At 46.4% G+C, this 24,035-nt stretch overlaps 1 protein-coding gene across 1 annotated transcript; it reads left to right on the top strand.

Moving 5' to 3' along the window:
- The first annotated feature begins 14,727 nt into the window (after window positions 1–14,727).
- Window positions 14,728–16,623, top strand: LOC102702432 (tryptamine 5-hydroxylase). The gene is made up of 2 exons (XM_040529503.1): window positions 14,728–15,696; window positions 15,795–16,623. The coding sequence occupies exons 1-2, from the start codon at window positions 14,785–14,787 to the stop codon at window positions 16,443–16,445; spliced, it is 1,563 nt and encodes a 520-aa protein (XP_040385437.1). The 5' UTR covers window positions 14,728–14,784; the 3' UTR covers window positions 16,446–16,623.
- Window positions 16,624–24,035: the final 7,412 nt, after the last annotated feature.

Genomic DNA, 24,035 nt, shown 5'->3' with positions numbered 1-24,035 from the left:
ACAAAAAACTATAAATAAAAATAATAGACAGCAGGCATTTCATACAATCTCATTTAAATCCATGACTTCCGCAAGGGAGGAATGAAGGGCGGGGTAAAGAAGAACTTACCCACGAGCTCAGCGACGGCGGTATCCTTGACCTTCTTGAGCCGAGTGCATTCAGCTTCCAGCACAGCCTTCGAGGCCGACAGCTGGGAGCACTCGGCTTCAAGCTCGGCCTTCACTGCCAGCAGCTTGACGCACTCGGCTTGCAGCCCAGTGTCCGCCTTCTTCAACTCCCCTAAGGCTGCGTCTTGATCTGGCGAAAGAGGATAGCGTTCACCTACGAAGAAAAAACAACGACCAAAGACAGATCGTCGCACCTTTGATCCGAGCGGTACTCGACACCAGCTCCACGCGGAGGTCGGCTATCTCACCTTGTAGGCGGCTCTCCATGGCCTTCGCACGCTCTAAGATTTCGGCGTGATCCTGCCAAAGGGTGTCTATGTTCCCTAGCTGCAGGTCCAACGATCGAAGGACCTCCGACTTCGCCTTAGAGCACGCTTTGATTCCCTGAATGATACGACAAGAGTTAATGGGGTTGCGCACATAAGGCGGCGGTTAAAGAGCGTACCTTCATGAGCTTGACCGACTTCTCGATGTATCGCTCGATCTTGACGATGTCCTTGGAGTGGCTACCAGGCTCGAAATTTGATGGTTAATGATGAAGAGGGAGACGATTTACCCAGGTTCAGGCTCTCGATATGGCAAGATAATACCTTAATCTTTCTTGGCGATCGTATTGCGTAGATGAATCACTATTGCCCTCAAGGGGGCGTCCCGTACCCCTTATATAGTGGAGGAAGGGTTGCGGATATGACAGAGTCCTAATCTAATAAGACTAAGATTTATAACAATGGTCCGAAGTACACGGCATGCAATCCGGTACGTACCAAAATCCTAACCGACACCATACAGATATATTCTGCTTCCTATTCAGTACCCCATTGATCGTACGTATTCGTGTAGTCTCCGGATACCCCCGGTATAGGTATCAGACAAATAAATTTAGATGCTTCCATCATAAATATCGGCTGGGTTCTCCGCATGTCGTACATCCATGACGATCGATCCATCTTTTTATATTAACACATAAAACTATAAATAAAAATAATAGACAATAGGCATTTAATACAATCTCATTTAAATACAATTATCCCTAGAAAAAACCACAACAATTCATGTAACTAGTATGTACATGTGTTTACAAGCAAAATTTGACCATCAAAACATATATTTGTAAGCTAGATTTTGCAAAAGCTAGCTAGAACAAACCTTGTCAAAATATTAAAAAAAACTCCACTTTCCACCAACGTGAATTAACAAAATTGGAGCCAAATGAAGGACAAGATAGAGTTCTTCACCTTTCGTATAGACGATTGATCCATCTGTTTATATTAAGACAGAAATCTACAGATACAAAAAATATACAGCAGGTATTCCATACAATCATTAAAATACAATTATCCCTAAAAAAACCACAACAATACGTTTAACTAGTATGTATGTGTGTTTACATGCAAAATTTATCCATCAAAACATATATGTGGAAGCTAGATTTTGCAAAAACTAGCTAGAACAACCTTGTCAAACTATTTAAAAAAACTCCACTTTCCACCAACGAGATTTAACAAAACTGGAGCCAAATGAAGCACGAGATGGAGTTCTTCACCTTTCGTATAGAGCTTAAGCAAAAATTTCGAGTTGAAAACCTCCCCCCTATTTATTGCTTGCTTCAGGAGAGAGAAAACTTTGTTCTCAAATGCAATAGTTCGGGCTTCGACGAGCCCCTGGGAGCATATATGGTCGATCATCACATGCGGCTCCTTAAGCTAGCCGCATGCGAACATGGGTTAACACATGTGGCTGCTTAAGAGAGCCGCATGCGATAATGTGCCCATTATCGCAGGCGGTCGTCTTAAGCAACCGCATGTGATAATGCATGCAGGCGCCGCCCGCCTGCAAAAATGCCCACATTATCGCATGCGGCTGCCTAAAGCACTTAGCGTGGGCAGTCGAAAGATGGAGAAAGAGGAAACTCTTACAAATAATGTGCTAAGTATGAAAGGGATTTAGCTGTTCCATATTCCATAAGTTCACTTGTTGATGGCGATGATGATGGGTGTAGCTGACATGGTAAGTACATCACCACTTTGGCGACGATACATAGTGGCCGTGCATGCATTTGGTGCGGTGATGGGATCATCACTCGGAGACAAAGTCGATGCATCTGGCGTGCTGGCGTTGGCTGCATTTGGCGTGGTTATGGGATCACCACTCGGAAACGAAGTCGGGTATGGTCGGTGTAGTGAAGATATCTCCACCTAACCGCGATGATCTTAGTGGTGACGAAGTTGATGAAGAACCTACGACCTTCTGTTGGAAACTAGGGTTGTTGATGACCACTCATTTCATCTTGACCACTGGGTGGACTTCAATCATGTTTTTGTGTTAATCTGTTTGTTTGGAGTCTTTTACTGTTGTATGTTTCTTAGTCGTGAGATGAGTTGGCTTCACGGTGCGTGCCTGTCCCGACAGCCCCTGGGCAGACTTAGCCAGCGTGGAGCGTAGCATCATTTACCTAGTTCGATACGATAAGTAGGGTGTAGCCACGAAGTCGTATAACCGCCTCTAGACGTTAATTCAGTGAACAGATGAAGAGCTCATGAGCAGTAGATTTGATTTTTCTAGTTCATGTCATCCGAGTCATCGTGCTAGTCGGGACGAGATGCAGAGACTATAGCTGGCTCTTTGCCAGTGAATTTCGCAATAAATGGCTCATCTTTCACGCGTTTGTGAAAGGCGTTGATGATCATATTTTCCTTGATGTCAGGGGTGGATTTGAGAACCTCAGAGAACCGTTTGATATAGGCCCGAAAAGATTTGTTCTTCTTTTGTTGGAACTGGTATAGGTCGTATTTGGGCCATGGCCTGTCGTAGGTATCCTAGAAGTTGGTGATGAACTGGTCGCAGAGCTCTACCCATGTGTCGATAGACCGTTTGGGGAGTCCCAACAACAATTGTCCAGTCGAGTTGTCCGGAGCGACCAGTAGATTGTTGGCTATTGCCTTGGTGTCACTACCGGTTGCTTAGATAGCCATGCTATACACCGCTAGGCAGGCCTTGGGGTCTATGCAGCCATCATATTTCTTGATACCAGTCGGCTTGAAACCATTCGGCCAAATAAGCTAGCTCATGTTTTTGGTGAAAGCCACTACACCGTGGACCATGTCAGTGTCTGAGCTCTTGGGTGACCAATGCCTAGACCCCCGGCTGTTGTCTCGATGTTCGCAATCTTGACAGTGACCTTCCTAATGGGATTGATGATGGAATTCAATCTTTCGGCGGAGGTCGAAGCTATCTTCTTGGTATAGACGCTTCTTCTCGGCCTCAAGGTCTTGGCATTGTTTATCCAGCCAGCGGATTTTGTCATCGAGGCGGGCATTGCTTACTGGCGGTATCTTTCCTCTGCTCAGTGTCGGGAGATGCTCGGCGCGACGGGAGATCCTCTGCTCAGTAGGTGGCTGAGATCCAGATGGTCGTTTGGAAACGTTCAGTCTAGATCGGGGTACCAAGACGACTGAGCCTCTGACCGTACTGGTTAGAATGAAGAAACGATTTGGATGTCGGCAATATATATGGAGTGGCTAGCGAGGCGCAAAGATCGATGGTTACGATGAAGACATAGGGTTACCCAGGTTTAGACTCTTAGTATACGAGATAATACCCTACTCCTGCTTGGCGATTGTATTTGATTATGCACAGATCAACTAGAGAGTAGTCGATCTGAATATGTCGTCCCCCATGAGGAGTGCCCCTGACCTCATTATATAGTGGGGGTAGAGCTTACAGATTTGATAGAGTCCTAATCTAATAAGACTATGATCTATCCTAATTCGGTTACAACTCTGATCCGGCAGTTACCAAACTCCGGTTGTTCCCATAGAGAATATACGATTAGTTTCCTATTCGGAAAACCCCTACCATACGTATATGTATAGTTTACGGATACCACTAGTACATGTATTCCGCATTTAGTTACAACAAATACAATGGTATAATAATATAAGCACTTTTGTTTTATTTGTATCATCGGTCTCAAATAACTGGCATGGGCTCTGCATTACTCCTAAGAAAAGGAATATATAAAATAGATAATATCCTTGAATTTTTGCATATATTTAACTATTTATTTATTAAAAATTATGTAATTATTATTTATTTTGTTGTGATTAGATTTGTTACTAAATATATTTTATGAGTTATAACTTAAATTTTATATATAAGCATAAATTTTTAAATAAGACAAACAACGAGGTATCCAATCAACATCATTGACCTGCTAAAATGTCACGTCCAGAGTTTTACCCTACCTAAAACTCAAAAAAATGATACATTAAAAATAAATTCATTAATTAAAGTTCAATAGAAAGCAATGTAAATTTATTTAATTGATTGGAAGCTTTTCTGTATGTTTTAAAATGTCCAAAAAGCATCTTAAATTATTAACATGATTTAAATTTGAATTACAAAGTATAAAACTTGCTTTGATAAATGTCACGCCCAGAAATTTACACCAAATTTCTGAACAATAGCATGTATTAAATCTCGGTCCAGGCATCAGCCCAAGTACACACTATGACAAATTAATACATAGTTCCACGACTTAAAAACAAATAAAAACAATTATCTATCGAAATGCAGCGGAAAAGGAAAACAAGACTAGACCATCTAATCTTCAGCTTCAGCTCGCGATGACGGCTCCACACCACAGGCACTCTCGACGGCGGACTGAACCTTACTTCAACCTTCGGAACAACCTTCTTCTGACACAGGCTCTGGCACTTGCTCTGGTGGGGGAAAAAATTAAGCAAGGCTGAGTACAAACCACCGTACTCAACAAGTAACACCCAAGAGAGGAAGAATAATGAATGCAATAGGGTAACAAGGATAGGCTAAAGTTAACTTGCACAGAAGCTGCGGTAATTTAGCAAAACAGTAGATAAAATAGACTGAAATAAAAGTAAAGTAAACATTTAAAATAATCATCCACTGTCCAACGTTACACCACGTTGCAACAGGCCCAAACCACTGTCGAACGTTACACCACGTAGCGACAGGGTCAACCCTCTGCCCAACGTTAAACCACGTTGCGACAGACCCAAACCACTGCCAACGTTACACCACATTGCGCAGGGTCAAACCAATTCCAAGATTAATAAAATTATTAAAGGGGTTCAACTAATCCCAGTGAGTCTGTCGGTTCGCCCAATAACCGCGGGCACGGCTATTCGAATAGTTTTACTCTGCAGAGGTGTACAACTTTACCCACAAGACATGGCTGCCAAGCATGTTACCATGCCCCAACGTATCACCACGATACCTCAGTACGGAAACCATGATAAGACCTTTCGCCTAACCCTCCCTAGACAATCGTACCACACTTCAGGTTTCACCCCCTCCTTTACACCAAGTCGGGCAGTCCCCTCTTGTGCCTTGGTAGATCCGGAAGCAGGAGAAGCTTTCGTTACACCACGATTGCCCGTCCATACTCCATCACACCTACCCTTGCCTGGGTACGTCGAATAGGGACAAGCTAGATTACGAGTCTCACCGTTGCCCATTCTGGCTTGTGGTTAGTACGTGTAAGACCTTCAGGGTTTCCTGAGAACCGGTCCTTAACTACCATGGGCACGACTCTCAAAACCATGCACCCACAGCCCACCATAAGCAATATTTTAGTTGTATTAAACCACATCGGGAGATTATTAATGATTACAACCATTAAAGGTGTATCAAAGTGTAACAGTAATTAAACGATAATTAGTGAGCTAGTTGAACTAAGCATGGCTAAGCATTGCCTAACCCTAAGTCTAGTCAAATTAACCCTGGGATGACAATAATAATGAATGGGAATCAACGGATATATTGGTAAATGCCCAATAGATAAATAAAGTAAATACATTTGAATACAATGCATGTTTGAATGTAAAAGCGGGGGATTTTATAAACATAGGTTCAATATGATCAAATAAGGGTGCCACTTGCCTTGCTTAGACCCACGAGGAACTTCGGCGACGACTTCGGGAACGAACGGCGCTGCGACGGGGAAAAAACCTACGACAAACAAGGCAAAACAAACAAAACAGGCTAAAAAACTACTGAAACAGAGAAAGAAACTATTTTTAATGGATTCTTGACAATTTTATGAATTTAATGAAACTTGAATGGACCTAAACGGAGACTAGATGAATTACTTATGAATTTTAGAAGTTTTCTGGGTTTTTTAGCTAAACAGAAAAGTCCTAAATCAATTATTGCGCAATTAATGGGGCTGCTGACGTCAGCGAGGAGAGAGGAGGCTGACGGCTGACAGGTGGGGACCACCTATCGGTGAGAGAGAGAGGGAGGTGGGCGGCTGACACGCGGGCCCGACCGAGAGGGAGGGGCTGGCGGGTGGGACCCGCTGGCCAGTGAGAGGGAAACAGAGATGGGGAGGAGGGCGCGGCTAGCGGCGAGCGGCGGGACGGCGCGGCGGAGACGGCGAGGGCCGAGGAGAAGGAGAAGGTGGCGACGGCGAACGGCGGCGCGGACCGGCGGGTATGCGGCGGACGGCGGCGACCTAGTGGGTGGCCACGCGAGAGCCGGTGACGGCGCTTAGAGCGGCGGCGCCGAAGGGAGAACAGCGGCGGCTCGGGGAGGACGACGACGACGGTGCGACGGGAGGGCGACGGTGCTCCGGCGTCGGCAAGGACGCGTCAGCGATGACGAGGCGAGGGTAACGACGGGCGGAGGGGCGACGGTGACGTCTGGGGCACGCACGCGCGTGGTGGCGGCGACGACCTCAGCGACAGCGTGCGGAGGGAAAAAAAAGAGGGAAAGGGGGACGGTGGCGGCTTCGGCCGGAGCGGAGGAGGGAGAGGGCGGCTGAGCGGCGGCGGTCGGCAACCAGCGATGGCGATGGGGTCCGGTGACCAGTGGTGGCGAAGGGTGGTGGACGGCGGTGACGTCCGGCAGGGAGTTGGCGGACGATGGCCCCAGGCAGCGCGGCGACGACGAAAGGGAGCGAGTGGCGGCCAGGGTCGGGGAGAAAGAGGAGAGGGGAGGCCGGGGTGGCGCCGAGCATGGCCGGGGAGAGGAGGAGGAGCGGCGCCGGCGACGAGCGAACGGCGGTGGCGGGCGGCGACGGCGCGGCTCGGCCACGGCCACGACGCGACGAGCGCGACGAAGACGGCAGGTGGAGGGGCGACGAGCGATGCAAGGCGACGGGCGGCATCGCACGGTCCGGGGCGATGGCGATGGCGTCGGGAGGTGGAGGCGGCAGCGGGCGCCGGCAGCGATGGATTGGCGACCGCGGGGTGACGGCGGACTCGGCTGGCGCGACGCGGCGCGGGCGCGGGCTGGCGCGGAGGCGGGGTTTCGGTCGCTGACAGGTGGGCCCCACCTGTCAGTGGCGCGAGAGAGAGGAGGGAGGCGGCGCAGACTCGCGGCGCGGGCGCGGGAGCGGGCGAGCTGGGCCGAGGCGGCCCGACCGGGAGGAGGCGCGCGCGTGCGCGGGGACGGAGCGGAAGGCCGGCTCGGCTGGGCCGGCCGGGCGGGGAGAGGTGGGCCGGCTCGGCTGGGCCGGCCCGGGAAGGAGGAGAGGAAAAAGAAAAGGAAAAAGAGAGAGGGAGGCAAATTGGACTTCGGCCCAATTTGAGAAGGAAGGGAAAAAGGAAAACCCCACTTTTGCCGAGTTTTAAATTAATTTGTTTGGCCAAATTTTATACTTCTGCAATTTAAATTTAAATCCAGTTAGTCGATTTGCGAGCCTCGATTTAGTTGAATTAATTCCTTTTAGAGGGATTTTTCCTGAGTTAATTAAGCCAATTGCTATTTACGAATTTCTTTTTACGATTTTAGGCTTGGGATAAAACTCCGGGCGTGACAATAAACTTAATAAAATTTGGCAAAATTGGAGGCAATTTCTTTTTTTCCCTTCTCCCTTTTTTCCCCTTGTTTCCCTTCCCTCCTTTTCCTTTTCTTTTTCTTTCCCTTCTCCCGGTCATTCGTCTGTTCTCTGCTTAGCCGTAGGTTTTCGTTTTCAGGCCGAAATCTGAGTTTCGCTCATGTTTCTAGCCCAAAAGGCCGCAGGCCTCTCCCTGTCCCGTCCTCCCTGCGACCTCCCCTCCTCTCTGCCTTGCCCAGGTCGAACTCCCTCCCTGCCCTCTAGACCGTGTGCAATCCTCCTCCTGCCTCTAGGATCGCACATCTTTCCCTACTTCCCCTCATGTGCACCCCCTCCAGCCCCACCCTCACAGCAGTCAGCAGCCCCATCTCCACCTCTCTCACGGTAAAATCAATCCCAATCTAGACTCAATTTCTTATTCCTTTGCAACTCTATCTATTCCCTTTTTATGGGAGATGGATTCCTAGTTTTATCTCTAGATTTTCCCCTATAAATACAGCCCCAAAGCAACACCTTTTCCCCTGTTTCCACCCCAGCCAGAGCCAGCCCTAGCCACCTCTCTCTCTGCGTCATTGGCCAAGCCGCAGCTGGCCGAGCTGCTGCCACCGTCTACTCCTGCCGCTGCCGGTTCAAGTCGCTGTCACCGGAATCCTCGGGCGATCAGCACCATGGCCGTCCCCAGCCCCTGCTCCCCTGCTGCTGTCGTGCTGCCCTTGTTCGGCATAACAGCAAGCCGCCGGCAGCCCTGCTGCTCCCTGTTCACAGCAGCCGTCCGCCTGTTTTTCTCCACCGAATCTCAGGTTCGCATGTCTTTTCCTTTTGCGAATCAATCTAAATTCACCTACCATTTAATTGTTTAGGTTTTCCTATCTAATTAGCTAGCGTCAGATTGGTCTACAGTGCAGAGTTCAATTTCGTACGTGTAGATTTATTTTACGTTAAAGTCATTTAGTTTCTAGTTTAACTTCTGCCGTTGTCCACTAACAATTCATGGTTTCCCGTTTCGGATCTGATTCGTCATGCGAATCTTTGATTCATGCACGTTTTGGTTCTGTTTTGCGAATATACGTTCTGTTCGCAATTTCCCAAGCCATGGTTCAACCCGTGCTTGAAGTCCCGATCACGTCCCTTTCCCTCTCTCAGGACACCAACATCTGGGCCCTATCTGTTGGACTCGTGTTCACCGCGTCCCGCTGCGCATCCCACTGCGCCACCGCTCTGCTGTGCTGCGCCAGCGCCTCACCGCGCCTGTGTCGAGCTAAGCCACGCCGCCGCGTCGCCACCACGCCGCCAGTCCCCGATCACGCACCACCGCTCTCCTCTGTCTCGCCAGCACACCACTGTGTCGCGCCGTGCCGCCTCGCGCGCTGCAGCCGCGTGCTCGATGTGCATGCCCGCCTTACCGCTGCACACCAGCGTCCTCACCTCCGCATCCGCCTGCCGCTCGGCCATGACGCTGATCACACGCCAGTGCCGTCGCTCTAGTTTCACTGGTCGCCCTCCGCCGCGCGCTGCCGCTCTCTGCCGCATTGTGTCCCGCTGCACATCCCGCTGCCCGCCGCCACATAGCCGCAGCCTCCTCTGCGTTGCCGCGTCGCCGCGTCTGTGCGTCGCCGCGCCGCCGTGACAAGCCGCATGCCACGTCCGTGCCGCATTGCCACTGCATCTCGACCACGCCGCGCAACCAGGAACCGCGGCCGCTTCCCGGGCGCTCGTTAACCACCGCGCCTTAACGGCCATCTCCCGTCCCATATAAATGCCCCCACGCCGCTGTCGTCCTCCCCTTTCCTCCTTTTCCCCCCGAAGTCCACCCACCGCCACACCGCTTCCTTCTCCCGCTCGAGCCGCCGCCCTCCTTCGCCTCTCCTAAGCTCGCCCCTCACCGCCGCTCCGCGTCATCGTCCGTCGTCGAATGCTGATCTCCGCCACTCCTCTCCGCACAGTCCAACGTGCACCTTCGTCGTCTTCCCGATGTCGTCGCTGTCTCGGGACATCGTCAATCGCCACGGCTCGCCCTCGTCACTCTTCCTCGTCGTTGTCGTCGTCGTGCCAGTGAGCCCACACCCCCTTCCTCCTCCCTCTCTCTCCCTCGGTGCTCGCCATCCTGCGCGCCATCGTTGCCTTCTAGATGCCATCTCCGCCTCGGGTCTCCTCGCCCGCTATCACGCCGCTCAGCCTACGCCGTCGCCTCGCTCTCCTCTCCCTCCCCTCCGTGCCATCAACGCCACCTCCCCGGTCGTCATCGCAGCTTCCCTTCCTCGTCCTCCCCTCGCTCTAGGCTCGCACTCGCACTGCCTCGCTTCACCGCCACCCTTCCCCAGCCTTCGCCGAGGCCGCTGCTGCCTCTGCTTCCCCTTCCTATCGCCTCTCCGCTGCCGCCGCGGGTGTGCCGTGCTGCTCTGTTTCGCCATCATCGCTCGCAGCCAAGAGCACGCATGCACTCTTGGCTGCCGTGCTCGCGCCGCTGGCCTTCGGTCGCGGTCGTCCACCATCGCCATCTTTGCTGCGCCGCTCAGCCTCTCCTCTCCCTTCGCCCGCGTGCTGCCGTCGAGGCCACCGCCTCTTCCTCTCTCGGACGTTACCGCTATTAGCCGCTCGACTGACGTCGCCGTCTCTCCCGGCGCCGCAACCGCCGTGCCACCGTCGGCCTTCGCCGCCGTCATCGTAAGCACGCAGCTTCGCCGCGCCAAGCCACCACTTGCCACCACCTAGCGCCGCCCATCGCTGCTGCCCCTCTCGGTCATCGCTGTCTGGCCACGGCGCCGTCGCTGCTGGTCGCCGCTTAGCACCACCGTCGCCGTGCTTAGCAGCCTCCCGTGCCACCGCCCGCCGTGCTCGCACCGCTCGTAGGTCACTGCCCGTTCACCAGTTGTCACCCACTGCCGCCCGCTCCCTGCCTCTGTTTGACCGGAGAGGAGTTCCCCCTCCCACCCTGTTCTGTCTCTCAGACTAATGGGCCCCGCCCATCAGCCCTCTCTCTCCTCTGACGGGTGGACCCCATGTGTCACTCTCTCCCTCTCTCACCCGAGCTGTGGGCCCGCTCTGTCAGCTTCCCCTCTTTTTTTCTTTCTCTCTCCCCATGGGCCCCAAGTGGAAGTGTCTCTCCCCCCTGCCTCGCTGTCCAGTGGGACCCAGATGTCAGCATTCTCTCTCTCCTATGCTGATGTGAGTGACTCCAATTAATTGCGCAATAATTCATTAAGGTTTTCTGTTTAGCTTAAAAACAGAGTTAATCTTCTAAAATTCATAACTAATTCATCTGGTTTTCGTTTTAGTCCATTCAAATTTCATTAAATCAAGAAAAATGCCATGAATCCATTAAAAATAGTTTCTTTATTTGTTTCAGTAGTGTTATAGTATTTTTTTGCTTTGTTTGTTGTATTTGTCGTAGGTTTTCACCCCGTCGTAGAGCTGTTCGTTCTTGAAGTCGTCGCCGAAGTTCCTCGTGGGTCAGAGCAAGGTAAGTGGCACCCGTCTTTGATCATATTGAACCTATATTTATAAAATTTCATGTTTTACATTCAAACATGCATTACTTTATGGAAATTTACTTTATTTATTTACCTATTACGCATTTACCTTTATATCCGTTGATTTCCACTGTTATTATTGTCATCCCAGGGTTTAACTTGACTAGAAATAGGCTTAGGCAATGCTTCGCCATGCTTAGTTCAACTAGCACACCAATTATCATTTAATTAATTGTTAGACTTTGATAGACCGTTAATGGTTGTGATCATTATTAATTTCCCGGTATGGATTAAATACAACTAAAATATTGCTTATGGTAGGCTATGGGTGTATGGTTTTGAGAGTCGTGCCCATATCAATTAAAGACTGGTTCTCAACAAACCCTGAAAGTCTTACACGTACTAACCACAAGCCAGAGTGGGTAACGGTGAGACTTATAGTCTAGCTTGTCCCTATTCGACGTACCTAGGAAAAGGCGGGTGTGATGGAGTATGGATGGGAGTCGTGGTGTAACGAGATGGTCTATGCTGCTTCCGGATTCACCTAGACACAAGAGGAGGCTGTCCGACTTGGTGTAAAGAAGGGGGCGAAACTTGAAGTGTGGTGTGATTGTCTAGGGGGAGTTAGGTGAAAGGTCTTATTATGGTTTCTGCACTGAGATATCGTGGAGATACGTTGGGGCATGGTAACATGCTTGGGAGCCATGTCTTGTGGGTAAAGTTGTACACCTCTGATCAGAGTAAAACTATTTGAATAGTTGTGCCTGCGGTTATGGGAGAACTAACATATTTGATAGGATTAGTTGAACCTTTAATAACCTGATGAATTTGGAACTGGTTTGACCCTGCGCACTATGGTGTAACGTTGACAATGATATAGGTCTGTCGCAACATAGTGTAACGTTGGATAGAGAGTTGACCCCAGTATGGTGTAATGCTGGACAGTGGTTTGGACCTTTTACAACGTGGTGTAATGTTGAACAGTGAATGATTATTTTAAATTTTACTTTACTTGTTTTACTCTATTTTAGGTATTGTTTTGCTAAATTGCTACCACTTCTGTGCAAGTTAACCTTAGCCTATCCTTGTTACTCTATTGCATTCATTATTCTTCCTCTCTTAGGTGTTACTTGTTGAGTATCCTGGTTTGTACTTAGCACTGCTTAATTTTCTCCTACCAGAGTAAGTGCCAGAGTTTCAGTTAAAAGGTTATTTCTAAGGTTGAAGTGAGGTTCAGTTCGCCGTCAAGAATGTCTGTGGTGTGGAGCTGTCATCGCCAGCTGAACCTGAAGAGATTATATGATTTAGTTTGTTTTCTTTTTCCGGTATATTTCGATAGACAATTGTTTTTTATTTGTTTTAAGTCGTGGAACTGTGGATTAATTTATCATAGTGTATACTCAGACTGATTCCTGGACAGAGATTTAATGCATGCTATTATTTAAAAATTGGTGTAAATTTCTGGGCGTGACATAAAATACGGTGTATTTATTCTAACGTATAATGAATGCACTTTAATGGTATTATTATATACTATTTGCACTGCAAATGGTTTTTCTATGCAATGAAGTGAATGCATGGTAGGTACAAGCTCAGTGAATAATAACAAAGTCGTTAACATGTTTGCTGTCACTTGGGAGAGGTGACACACTCTTCACACGTGCCCTCTTTCGAGCACACTACTGTTCTTATAGTCTATATTAACGCTATGCGCCAGGCAATTTTACAATTTAGAATTTATTAAGATTTTTGATTATTTATTTACCTTATTTCGGCTTTTGGACAGTAAAAACATATATTTTACAACATGATTTGTCATTAACATTCATAAATTTTAGTTGTGGTATTGACAAATAAAATATCTACAATATGACAGAAAGGAGCATTTTTTGTTTCATTTTTATCATGTCTGAACTAACCGGCATGGGCTCTGCGTTACTCTAAGGAAAGCCATCTTATATATAAATATATAATATCATTGACTTTTTTCTATACTTGGTTAATATTTTCATTAAAAAGGTTACGTAATTATTATTTATTTTATTATAATTATATTTATTATAAATATATTTTAGTTGCAAATTAAGTTATATATATATAATTTTTAAATAAAATGAATAATGAAGAATCTAAAGAAAGTTAACGACGCCTTCTGTTAAAATACAGGGTATGTTTTCTAACGAATGCACTTTAACGGTATTACTCCCTCTATATTTTTTTTAATATGACGTAGTTGACTCTAGGTACACATGTCACCATCGGTTTTATTAAAAAATTATAATTATTAATTAGTTTATAGTAATATAATTTATTATCATAAGAAATTTAAGTATACTTTATAATTTTATATATTTAAATATAATTTTTAAATAAGATAATGGTTAAACATAAATTCTAAAGTTAATAATACCATATAAAAAATATGGTGAGAGTATTATATAGTATTTGCACCATAAATGGTTTTTGTGTGCAATAAAGTGAATGCATGTAGGTACAACCTCAGTTAAATAACAAAGTTGTTACATGTTTGCTGTCACTTGGGAGAGGTGACACACCCTTCGCACCTGCCCTCTTTCGATCACACTAGTACATTACTGCTCTTACAGTCTATATTAATGAATTTCCTTATCTTGGATGCTACCAACCATAATGCCCACATTTCTCAACACATGAATTACCGGTTAATCTAAGGCCTCGTTCAGTTTACACAAACTTTTTAGGAAAACATCGTATCAAATTTTTGATACACAATTAAAGTATTAAACGTAGTCTAATTACAAAATAAATTTACCTAAAAACCATAAGACGAATCTTTTGAGTATATTTAATTCGTCATTAGAACATTACTATAACACTTATATCTAATTACGTCCTAATTAGGCTCAAAAGATTCGTCTAACGATTTTCCCTATAACTATGTAATTAGTTTTAATGTTCATATATACTTAATACTTTATTTAGGTGTCCAAAGATTTGACGTGATGTTTTTAAAACTAAACAGAGCGTAAGTTTCGGCATCCAGCTTACTACACATGTTTACACCATGTTTACATCGGCTTATATTCTGAAAATTGTTACATGTTCTTCCACAGTCTGATCTGATCATGTCGTTGATCTCTTCAACTTACAGATAATTCTAATGACATCTTGAGACATCTCCATCACAAGTTCCCAGAGTGTGCATCTACCTCGTCTCCTCACCAACCACACCATCCATGGCTAGAGCACAGCACTATATAAACCCTACCCCACTTAACCACGGTTAGTTCATTGCAAACACTTCTCCATAGCCAGCTTGAGTTTCTTGCAGCCAAGGTGTTCGACAACATGGAGCTCAACTTTGCGTCGTCGGTGTCGCTCGGGTTGGTCGTCCTCTCTGCTGTGTATGTGTTGGTGGCGTTGAGGAGGAGCCGGTCGTCGTCGAAGCCACGGCGGCTGCCGCCGTCGCCGCCGGGGTGGCCGGTGATCGGGCACCTCCACCTCATGTCCGGGATGCCGCACCACGCGCTGGCCGAGCTGGCGCGCACCATGCGCGCGCCGCTGTTCCGGATGCGGCTCGGGAGCGTGCCGGCGGTGGTGATCTCCAAGCCGGACCTGGCCCGCGCCGCGCTCACCAGCAACGACGCCGCGCTGGCGTCGCGGCCGCACCTGCTGTCGGGGCAGTTCCTGTCGTTCGGCTGCTCCGACGTGACGTTCGCGCCGGCGGGGCCGTACCACCGGATGGCGCGGAGGGTGGTGGTGTCGGAGCTGCTGTCGGCGCGCCGCGTCGCGACGTACGGCGCAGTCAGGGTCAAGGAGCTCCGCCGACTGCTCGCGCACCTCACCAAGAACACCTCGCCGGCGACGCCCGTCGACCTCAGCGAGTGCTTCCTCAACCTCTCCAACGACGTGCTCTGCCGCGTCGCGTTCGGCCGCAGGTTCCCTCACGGAGAGGGCGACAAGCTCGGCGCGGTGCTCGCCGAGGCGCAGGACCTCTTCGCCGGGTTCACCATCGGCGACTTCTTCCCGGAGCTTGAGCCCGTCGCAAGCACCGTCACCGGGCTCCGCCGCCGCCTCAAGAAGTGCCTCGCAGACCTCCGCGCGGTGTGCGACGAGATCGTCGACGAGCACATCAGTGGCAACCGCCAGCGCATCCCCGGCGACCGTGACGAGGACTTCGTCGACGTGCTCCTCCGTGTCCAGAAGTCCCCCGACCTCGAGGTCCCCCTCACCGACGACAACCTCAAGGCCCTCGTCCTGGTACGCCATTAATTCCCAGCATTAAAATCATCGAATTGACACGCCGCCATTGTTGTTGCTCTGATGTTGACGTGGGTGTGATCGATGTCCATAACCAGGACATGTTCGTCGCTGGCACCGACACAACATTCGCGACGCTGGAGTGGGTAATGACGGAGCTGGTCCGCCACCCCCGGATCCTCAAGAAGGCTCAGGAGGAGGTCCGGCGAGTCGTCGGCGACAAGGGCCGCGTGGAGGAGTCCGACCTCGGGGAGCTGCACTACATGCGCGCCATCATCAAGGAGACGTTCCGGCTGCACCCGGCGGTGCCGCTCCTGGTGCCGCGCGAGTCCGTCGCGCCGTGCACGCTCGGCGGCTACGACATCCCGGCCAAGACCCGGGTCTTCATCAACACCTTCGCCATGGGCCGCGACCCGGAGATCTGGGACAGCCCGCTCGAGTACTCGCCGGAGCGGTTCGAGAACGCCGGCGGCGAGATCGACCTCAAGGACCCCGACTACAAGCTGCTGCCGTTCGGCGGCGGGCGGCGAGGGTGCCCCGGCTACACGTTCGCGCTCGCCACCGTGCAGGTCTCGCTCGCCAGCTTGCTGTACCACTTCGAGTGGGCGCTGCCGGACGGCGTGCGCGCCGAGGACGTCAACCTCGACGAGACGTTCGGGCTCGCCACGAGGAAGAAGGAGCCGCTGTTCGTCGCCGTCCGGAAGAACGACGCCTACGAGTTCAAGGGGGAGGAGCTGAACGAGATTTAAATTAATTAGTCATATATTATTTTATTTTATTCTTTCCTCGGGCAAGTAACAATGGTCAAAATTTTGTTGTTGTGGCAATCAGTGATTAGTAATCGCTGTCGCAATAATAAAGGGAGAAGAAAGTGTGTTTCATTGTAAGAGTACATGAAGGTACATAATTAATGAATAAAAATTAGGTTCACCTACTGATCAAATGTTTGAATTTTAATTTCATCAATTAAATCTGGTCATTGTTGTTGAATGATAATCTCAAGGCATGCAATCTCATACATGCCCTCCCCATTCAACCCCCTCGCGTGTTTGATAAAAAAACAATAGCAAAAGTGTTAAAAATTTAGGTTTTAGAAGTTAATTTAGGTTCCATTTGCTATCCCTATTTTTCGTTTTTATTTATACTTATAAGCTAAAATTTAAATTTTTAATTTTAAGATTAGAGTTGATTTTGGGGTTTCATCAATAAAGTCTATTTTCTAACTTTAACTTTTGTATCGGTAAGAGTACATCTATAAAACTTTTATTCATAAATTGTATTTCGTTAGTAAATATCTCATTTAGTTTTTAATAAAAAAACCAAACAATCACTCGTTCCCTCACCTTTAGGTGAGAATATAATATATGTGCAGATGTTTCGTCATATTCATTTTCTTCGGCCGCATTTCTTCACCTAACTTATGATCCGCAGCACAGCACATGATTCTTTGAGAGAATGTGACTGCCAAATCAAAATCGTCCCTGACAGCGTCAAAGATTTTACCAACATAGGGATTTCAGAGACGTGACAGTCGTCCAGTCGTTCACGCCGCTTGCTGCAGTTCTGCCCCGTTTAGGTGGCAAAAAGATTATGCAAAAACATCAAATTAAGTTTTTTAACACCTATTTAAAGTATTAAACGTACTTTAATTACAAAATAAATTTTAGATTATGTCCGAAAACCGCAAGACGAATCTTTTAAGTCTAATTAATCCGTCACTAGTATATGTTGTTTACGGTAGCACTTATGGTTAATTACGTCCTAATTAGGCTTAAAAGATTCATCTCACAATTTTCCGCATAACTGTGTAATTATTTTTAATATTCATCTATATTTAATGCTTCATTTAGGAGTTGTTTAGATAAAGCTAAACTTTTTAGCCCTATGTCACATCGGATGTTTGGGCACTAATTTGAAGTATTAAATATGGACTAATCAAAAAACTAATTTTATAAATGAGAGCTAATCCGCGAGACAAATTTTTTGAGCCTAATTAATTCATAATTAGCAAATGTTTACTGTAACATCACATACGCTAATCATAGATTAATTAGGCTCATTAGATTCGTCTCATGAATTAGTTCAAGATTATAGATGTGTTTTATTTATAGACTACGTTTACTATTTATAATAACTATCTAAACATCCGATGTGACTAGCGGCTAAAGTTTAGCCTCTATAAACAAACACCTCTTAGGTGTCCAAAGATTCAATACGATGTTTTTGTAAAAAGTTTTTACAAACTAAACGGGGCTGTTTTTCCTTATAATTTGGTCGTGAAAACGATTTTAACCCCGAAGTCTGAAACTCTTCTTCAGACGAAAAGCTGAGGGTTGGTAAGCGTTTTACCGAGTAGATCCACGGCGAGTTGGTCTCTGCTGCTTAGGCCTCCTGTGATCTCTGCAACGTGACAGGCGATGAAAGGTGGGTCAAGGAAGGAAGAGAATATCTGGGCACATATTTTCCACCTTTTACAGCAGTTTTTCCTTGTTTCAGTGTTCTCCATTTTGGCAAGATGCTGCGGTTGTCCCTTTCAGACTGCTCGGCGGTTCCGTCTTGGAACATTCCACAATCCGCAGCTGAATCATTTCCAATCGTAGTTGTCCACTACCGGAAGTCAATTCATGGATACATTGCACAAGGCGGTATTTAGGTGGAGAAAACAAAATTTTTGGATGTGACATTAGATGTTGACCGGATGTCAAAAATGATTATTGAAAACGAATGTAAAAAATGAATTTTATGGCTCGTCTACAAACCGCAAGACAAATCTTTTGAACCTAATTAATCCATCATTAGCACATGTAGGTTACTGTAGCACTTATGGTTAATCATGGACTAATTAAGCTCAAAAGATTTGTCTCACGATTTCTCACATAACTGTGCAATTAGTTTTTTGTTTCATCTATATTTAATACTCCATTTAGGTGTTGTCAACACCAAAATTTAATAAATTTCCCTATTGAATTCGGATAAGAAAAGGTGCAATCACCGATAGATATTTTATTCCGAAGAGTTCGAATTCAATAGAGAATCGTAAAGACCAAAACTTGGCAGCGTAAATTTATCTATTAGAGTTAGTTAGAATTTATCTCGAAGAGAGTTAGAGTCCAATCGAGACTTGTTTGTTTTCTTTTATCTATTAGAAACCGTGTGTCTTGTTAGAGATAGAGTTTGTTATTTCTTTTTATCTGTTAGGAGTCGTGACCGATATGGACTAGCGTTCACTCGAGGGTATAAATATCTATGCCCGGGGTCATTATAAATCATCTACAATCAGATCAATCAAATTTCCGCGCATCGTCACCCTCTTATCCGAGGTTTTCAACTCCGGCGGAACTTGGCACCTGACGTGGGGCTGCATCGCTTCGATCTCCAGCGGAGGGGTAAGTCCTACATTCCGCCGAGCCATGGTAATTGCATCGGCTAGATTAGGACTGTCTCGGTTCGGTCCGATCTTCTAATCTGGCTATAATCATATCAGTTTCAGCTTAGATCACTTTCGTGCTTTGAGTTTGATCTGGTCGACCACTTTGAGCGATCTATGTCGAGTTGATATTTGCTATTTGACATTCAATCTAGTACTGTCTCGGTTCGGTCTAATCTAGTAGATTGCGTTTATCAGATAGTTTATATCAGATCGATGTATTTTGCTCACCGTTTTATCAGAGTACCAGCCGATAAGTTATCAGTTATCGGTTCATTGGCTTGATAGCAATCTAGATCTTTTTAGTTTCTAGCTGACATTGCTAGGCGTAATCTTGAACTGTCTCGATTGGGCCTGATCTTCTATGATTATTCTTAGCAATCTAGGCTAGATATTTTGTAGATATTGGTTATTAGTTGTTTTTCCGTCATCTATAACCGATGATTTTAGCCGATCTACATGCTTATCATATTTACATCAATAAAGTAGTTGATTGCCTTACTGTGTTATTTTTATACCAATCGGGTTGATTTAGTTTACATCGACAGTTATTTATGTTGCATCGGCTTGTGAGAATCATATGTAAATAGGGTTTTGCCGATCGTAACATGATTCAGTGTTTATTCCAAGTAATTTATCGGTTTTTTTATTAGTCCTATGGATCTTCATGTTTTTTATAATCATATCGTGCTCGACTGCATACTGTCTTGGTTAAGTCCAATCTATGTACGTCTAGTTCGATCTGGTTATATGGGCTCGTTCGATCGACTAAAATTAATAAATATCTTAGTGGATTACGTTGGTCTAATATTTGATTTAACTCTATTTCTATTAAGTTTCTAGCCGATCCAAATTTTTTACAGCCGATCGTTTATCCTATCGGCTAATTATTGCAGCATCAACATCCAATCGGCTAGACTTTTAGTTATCTATCGGCTCGATGGCCGATCGACTTGTTTTACTGTTCATCTTATCAGTTGCAGGATCAAACTGATTGACACGTCCGCGTATTCTAAGATTTAGGTCTGCACTGGAGCTGTCTAAGATTGACTTCCAGCCCTTCTTGTGTGACACGTCAAATCACATTTTTAATTTTAACAGGTGTTTAAAGATTGGATGTGTTTTTTGGGTAGGAAATTTTTGGGAACTAAACATGGCTAACTTAAGTTTCTACGGCTTCTTGCCTTTAGAAACAGGGCCGAAGGCAGCGTTCCTCGATTCACGATTGACGTCCCAATCCCCATACCGCATCGACATTTTTTTTTAATCACAAATATTACTTCCGTCTCAAAATAAAAATAAGTTCATTTTTACTTTTTGGCAGAAGGTCTGACTCTTCATCTTATTTAATTATTTTTATGTTGAATTTTTTTGTTGCTATTAGATAATAAACATAAATAATATGGTATGTATGGTTTTTGATTTTTTAAATAAGACCGATGATCTATTGCTCAAAAAAAATTAAGTCTTTTTATGATGGAGAGAGTACCGTGCGCACTACTCGACCCTATCGACTTAGGAGATTTATGACACTAGCTCTAGTACAAACACTACTCGCTCTAAATTACATTGGGACTATTGCATAATTGATTCTGTTTTGAAGGCTAACTACGTATTTGATCTTTTTTTCACTTTGTATATTTGACCTCGTTTTTTAAAAATGAAGACGCTGGTTGACCTTGCTTCGTGACTACCGTAAGTTAGAGATGAAAAAAATTTTAAAAAAAACAAAAGAACAGGCAAAAAGACCTATATGCCCTCGCTCTCAAACTATCTCTCTCTCACTCTCTTTCTGTCGGTCGACAAGAACAAGAGGCAGGAGGGGCCTGCGGCGGCGAGCGGAGGCGGCGGCGGCGGGCGCGCGCGAAGCGGGGCGGCGGCGACGGCGCGTGCGGAGGCGGCAGCGCCCAGCGCAGCGGCGGCTGGCGGGCCGCGCGCGCGTCTCGGCGGGGCCGCAGCGGCAGCGGCGGTTCGCGGCGACGGCGCCCGCGGAGGCGTCATCGGCCGACGCGGTGGCCGGGGGCGGGGTCGCGGCAGCGGCGCGCGGCAACGGCGCGCGCGGAGGCGGCAGCGCCCGGCGCGGCGGCCATGGGCGGGCCGCGCGCGGGACGGCGGTGGTGGCTCGTGGCGACGGCGCGCGTGGAGGCGGCGACGGTGGCGGTGGCACCACCTTGTCTCCGGCTGCTTCCCTGCCAACGGTGGCGCCGCTGACTGCTGCATCTTCAGCTACCTTGCCGCTGACATCGTCCTCCGTCACGGTGCTCATCGTCGCCTCCCTCGATCTCATCCGCGGGACGTGCCCGCCGTCCATGCCGATGACGACGCACTCGACGCTATCCTGCTTCTGCGGAGATCCATCGCAGATGGCACAGCCGTGGCCGTCGCCGCCGCCCCACCGGCGAGATCTGTCACAGAGTTCTCGGCTCGCGCGACGTCAATCCGTTGTCTGCGGCCTTCTAAGCGCTCTCTGTCGGCGACGTCATGACGTACATGGACTGCTTATTGTCTCCCCGCTCCATGGACTGCTCATTGGAGATGATTATGAGCTATTTTTACATTAACGTCATTGTGTATTTACCCACTATATGTAATTTAACAATTTTCGGTATTGTGTTGTCAAAATTCTGTTAAAAAATGGCAAAATCATGTTAAAATTTTGTTTAAATTAGTACAATTTGTCAATTTAATCAAACTTCACTGAAATGTCAAACAAATTTGTCTCAAATATTAAATTCAAATAAATTAAATATTACAATTAAATTATTTGTTATAAGGGACGAATGTACAAAATTTTGCCAAATATGCAATAAGCATTTACGAAGTAGGGACAAATATGCAAGGGTAAAAACATCCTTTCATGTCTCATTTAACACCGTTATCCCCATTTAATGGACTACGGTCAGCGGATTGCTTCAATTTTAAAAACTGGGGTCAAATTTGTAAAGTGAAAAAAATGAAGTCAAATGTGTAGTTAGCTTTTTAAAGTAGGGTTAGTTATGCAATATCCCCAATTACATTTGCAATTATAACTTCTAAGATAGAGTAAGTAACAGTGGCCGATGCAGGATTTGAATGATTGGATACAGAGTTAAGAGAGCACGGAGTCTGTACTGTACATATTATATATATCATACTAAGAAAATGTTTTTTTATAGCGCAATATATATACATATATACACAAAATCAATAAAAATATATAATCAACAGTTTACATTGAGACACTTGCTTGACGTCCATCCTCTCAAAAGATAATAAAATACTCCGGAGTACTTTATATCTTTACTCGACGAAAAACTTTTGATAGGAAACATGATATTATGTCTTCATCGGAACTTGTAGAAAAAATTCCGTTTAAGAAAAGTTACCAAGCAATCATTCAAATATTGATCTCACATTCTAGTATTTTTCTCATCTCTAACCCGAAATAAATTTCATTCAAGAAATGTTACCAAGAAATCATTTGAAATCCATAAACTTCTTCATTTCTAAAGGCTCTATAACCTAAATCACAAATTTATATGTACAATCAATCAATAAACCAATTAATTCACCCATTTCTAATATTTCTAATATTTCGAATCAAATAATCGCACCAATGAATCAATGAAACCACTGTAACTGACCTTCTTCTCCCCTTTGCCCTTCTAGGAAGAGATGCTTGGTCCATCTCCGTCGATGATTCCAGCCTTGCCCCTGCAGTCGTCCCATCCAGTGTGGCGGCTGCGGTCGCCACGACCAGGACATCTCCAGCTCCCCCCATTGTCGCCGGCGATTTGAATATGCGACTGCAAAGCCATGGGAGATGGAGTGACCTCCCGTGGAGGAGCCAAGTCGGCGTTTCGGTGCGGTTCACTCGGAGAGGGAGCGACCTCCCACGCCGGCGCCGCCACAACCACCACGCGTCGATCCGGCGGATGCGCCCGCGCCGTCGCCTGGATTTTCCCCCATGTTGTCGATGCCAATGTCGATCCCCTCAGTCTCGTACATGGCTGATGGCCAAAAAGTCTAATTCGGGCGCGCGCGAACACTCCTCCTGTGCTCGTTGCAGGCCCAGCAAGTCGGAGCGATCGCCATGGACGGCCCAATTCCAGGCCTAGCAAGTCGATGGGCCGACGCCCTACCTGAAACAATGTTTTTTTAAAAAAATTTATATGTGTATAGTATTTTTTTTAACTTTATGTGTATAAAATTTATATATATAAAAATTTATATATATTCAGTTTATATCTATTATTTTTATATATATGTAATTTTTATATGTATGTATGTGTGTATATAAATAAAGTTTGCATGTACCAAGTTTACATGTATAAATATGTGTGTGTCTATATATATATGTGTGTAAAATTTATGTGTATGTGTGTATGTATGTATATGTGTGTATATATACAGAAGAGAGGAATCCGATCGCTGGGGACCCCCCCCCCCCCCCCCCCCCCCCCCCCCGAGGGCTGCCTGGTGACCATTGGGCCAATGGCGGGCTGAGAGGAAGCCTAGGAGATTGGCAAATTTAGTGTTGGGACTGGTTTTTTGAAGGCCTAGTAGCTCTTCTGGCCCAATTATTTATATACATGCTTAATATAGACACATATAGTTTTTTTGTTGCTCCGCCCCTGGTAAGTAACATGCGCGGAGTGGAAATGACTCACAAAAAAAAATCGTTTTGACGAGATTTAACCATTTAAAAGAGTGAAATTTGATCGCGAACCGCCCTTTTAGATAGAAAAATGATGCCTGGTCCACGTGTCAGTGGCACAGATCTCTCTTTTGGAGAAGAAATTTGACGAGTACAGAAAATGGCTGCCAGGTTTACATGTCAAGGACCAGGTTTACCCCCGTTTACGCTCACACATCATTTTCTCGCACAATTTTCTCCCAAATAAAAGTCAGAAGAAACAAAAGGAGCTGTGGT

Source organism: Oryza brachyantha, chromosome 12 (assembly GCF_000231095.2).
Source record: "Oryza brachyantha chromosome 12, ObraRS2, whole genome shotgun sequence".
In the NCBI taxonomy this organism is placed as follows: Eukaryota; Viridiplantae; Streptophyta; class Magnoliopsida; order Poales; family Poaceae; genus Oryza; species Oryza brachyantha.
Note: the sequence above shows the minus strand (reverse complement) of the source record. Positions and strands in the feature narration are given on the sequence as shown.

Bases quoted from the DNA above. Each gene is read 5' to 3' on its own strand.
- LOC102702432 (XM_040529503.1), top strand. From the start codon at position 14,785: ATGGAGCTCAACTTTGCGTCGTCGGTGTCGCTCGGGTTGGTCGTCCTC. The intron at 15,697-15,794 runs GTACGCCATTAA...GTCCATAACCAG, and splicing joins ACCTCAAGGCCCTCGTCCTG to GACATGTTCGTCGCTGGCAC.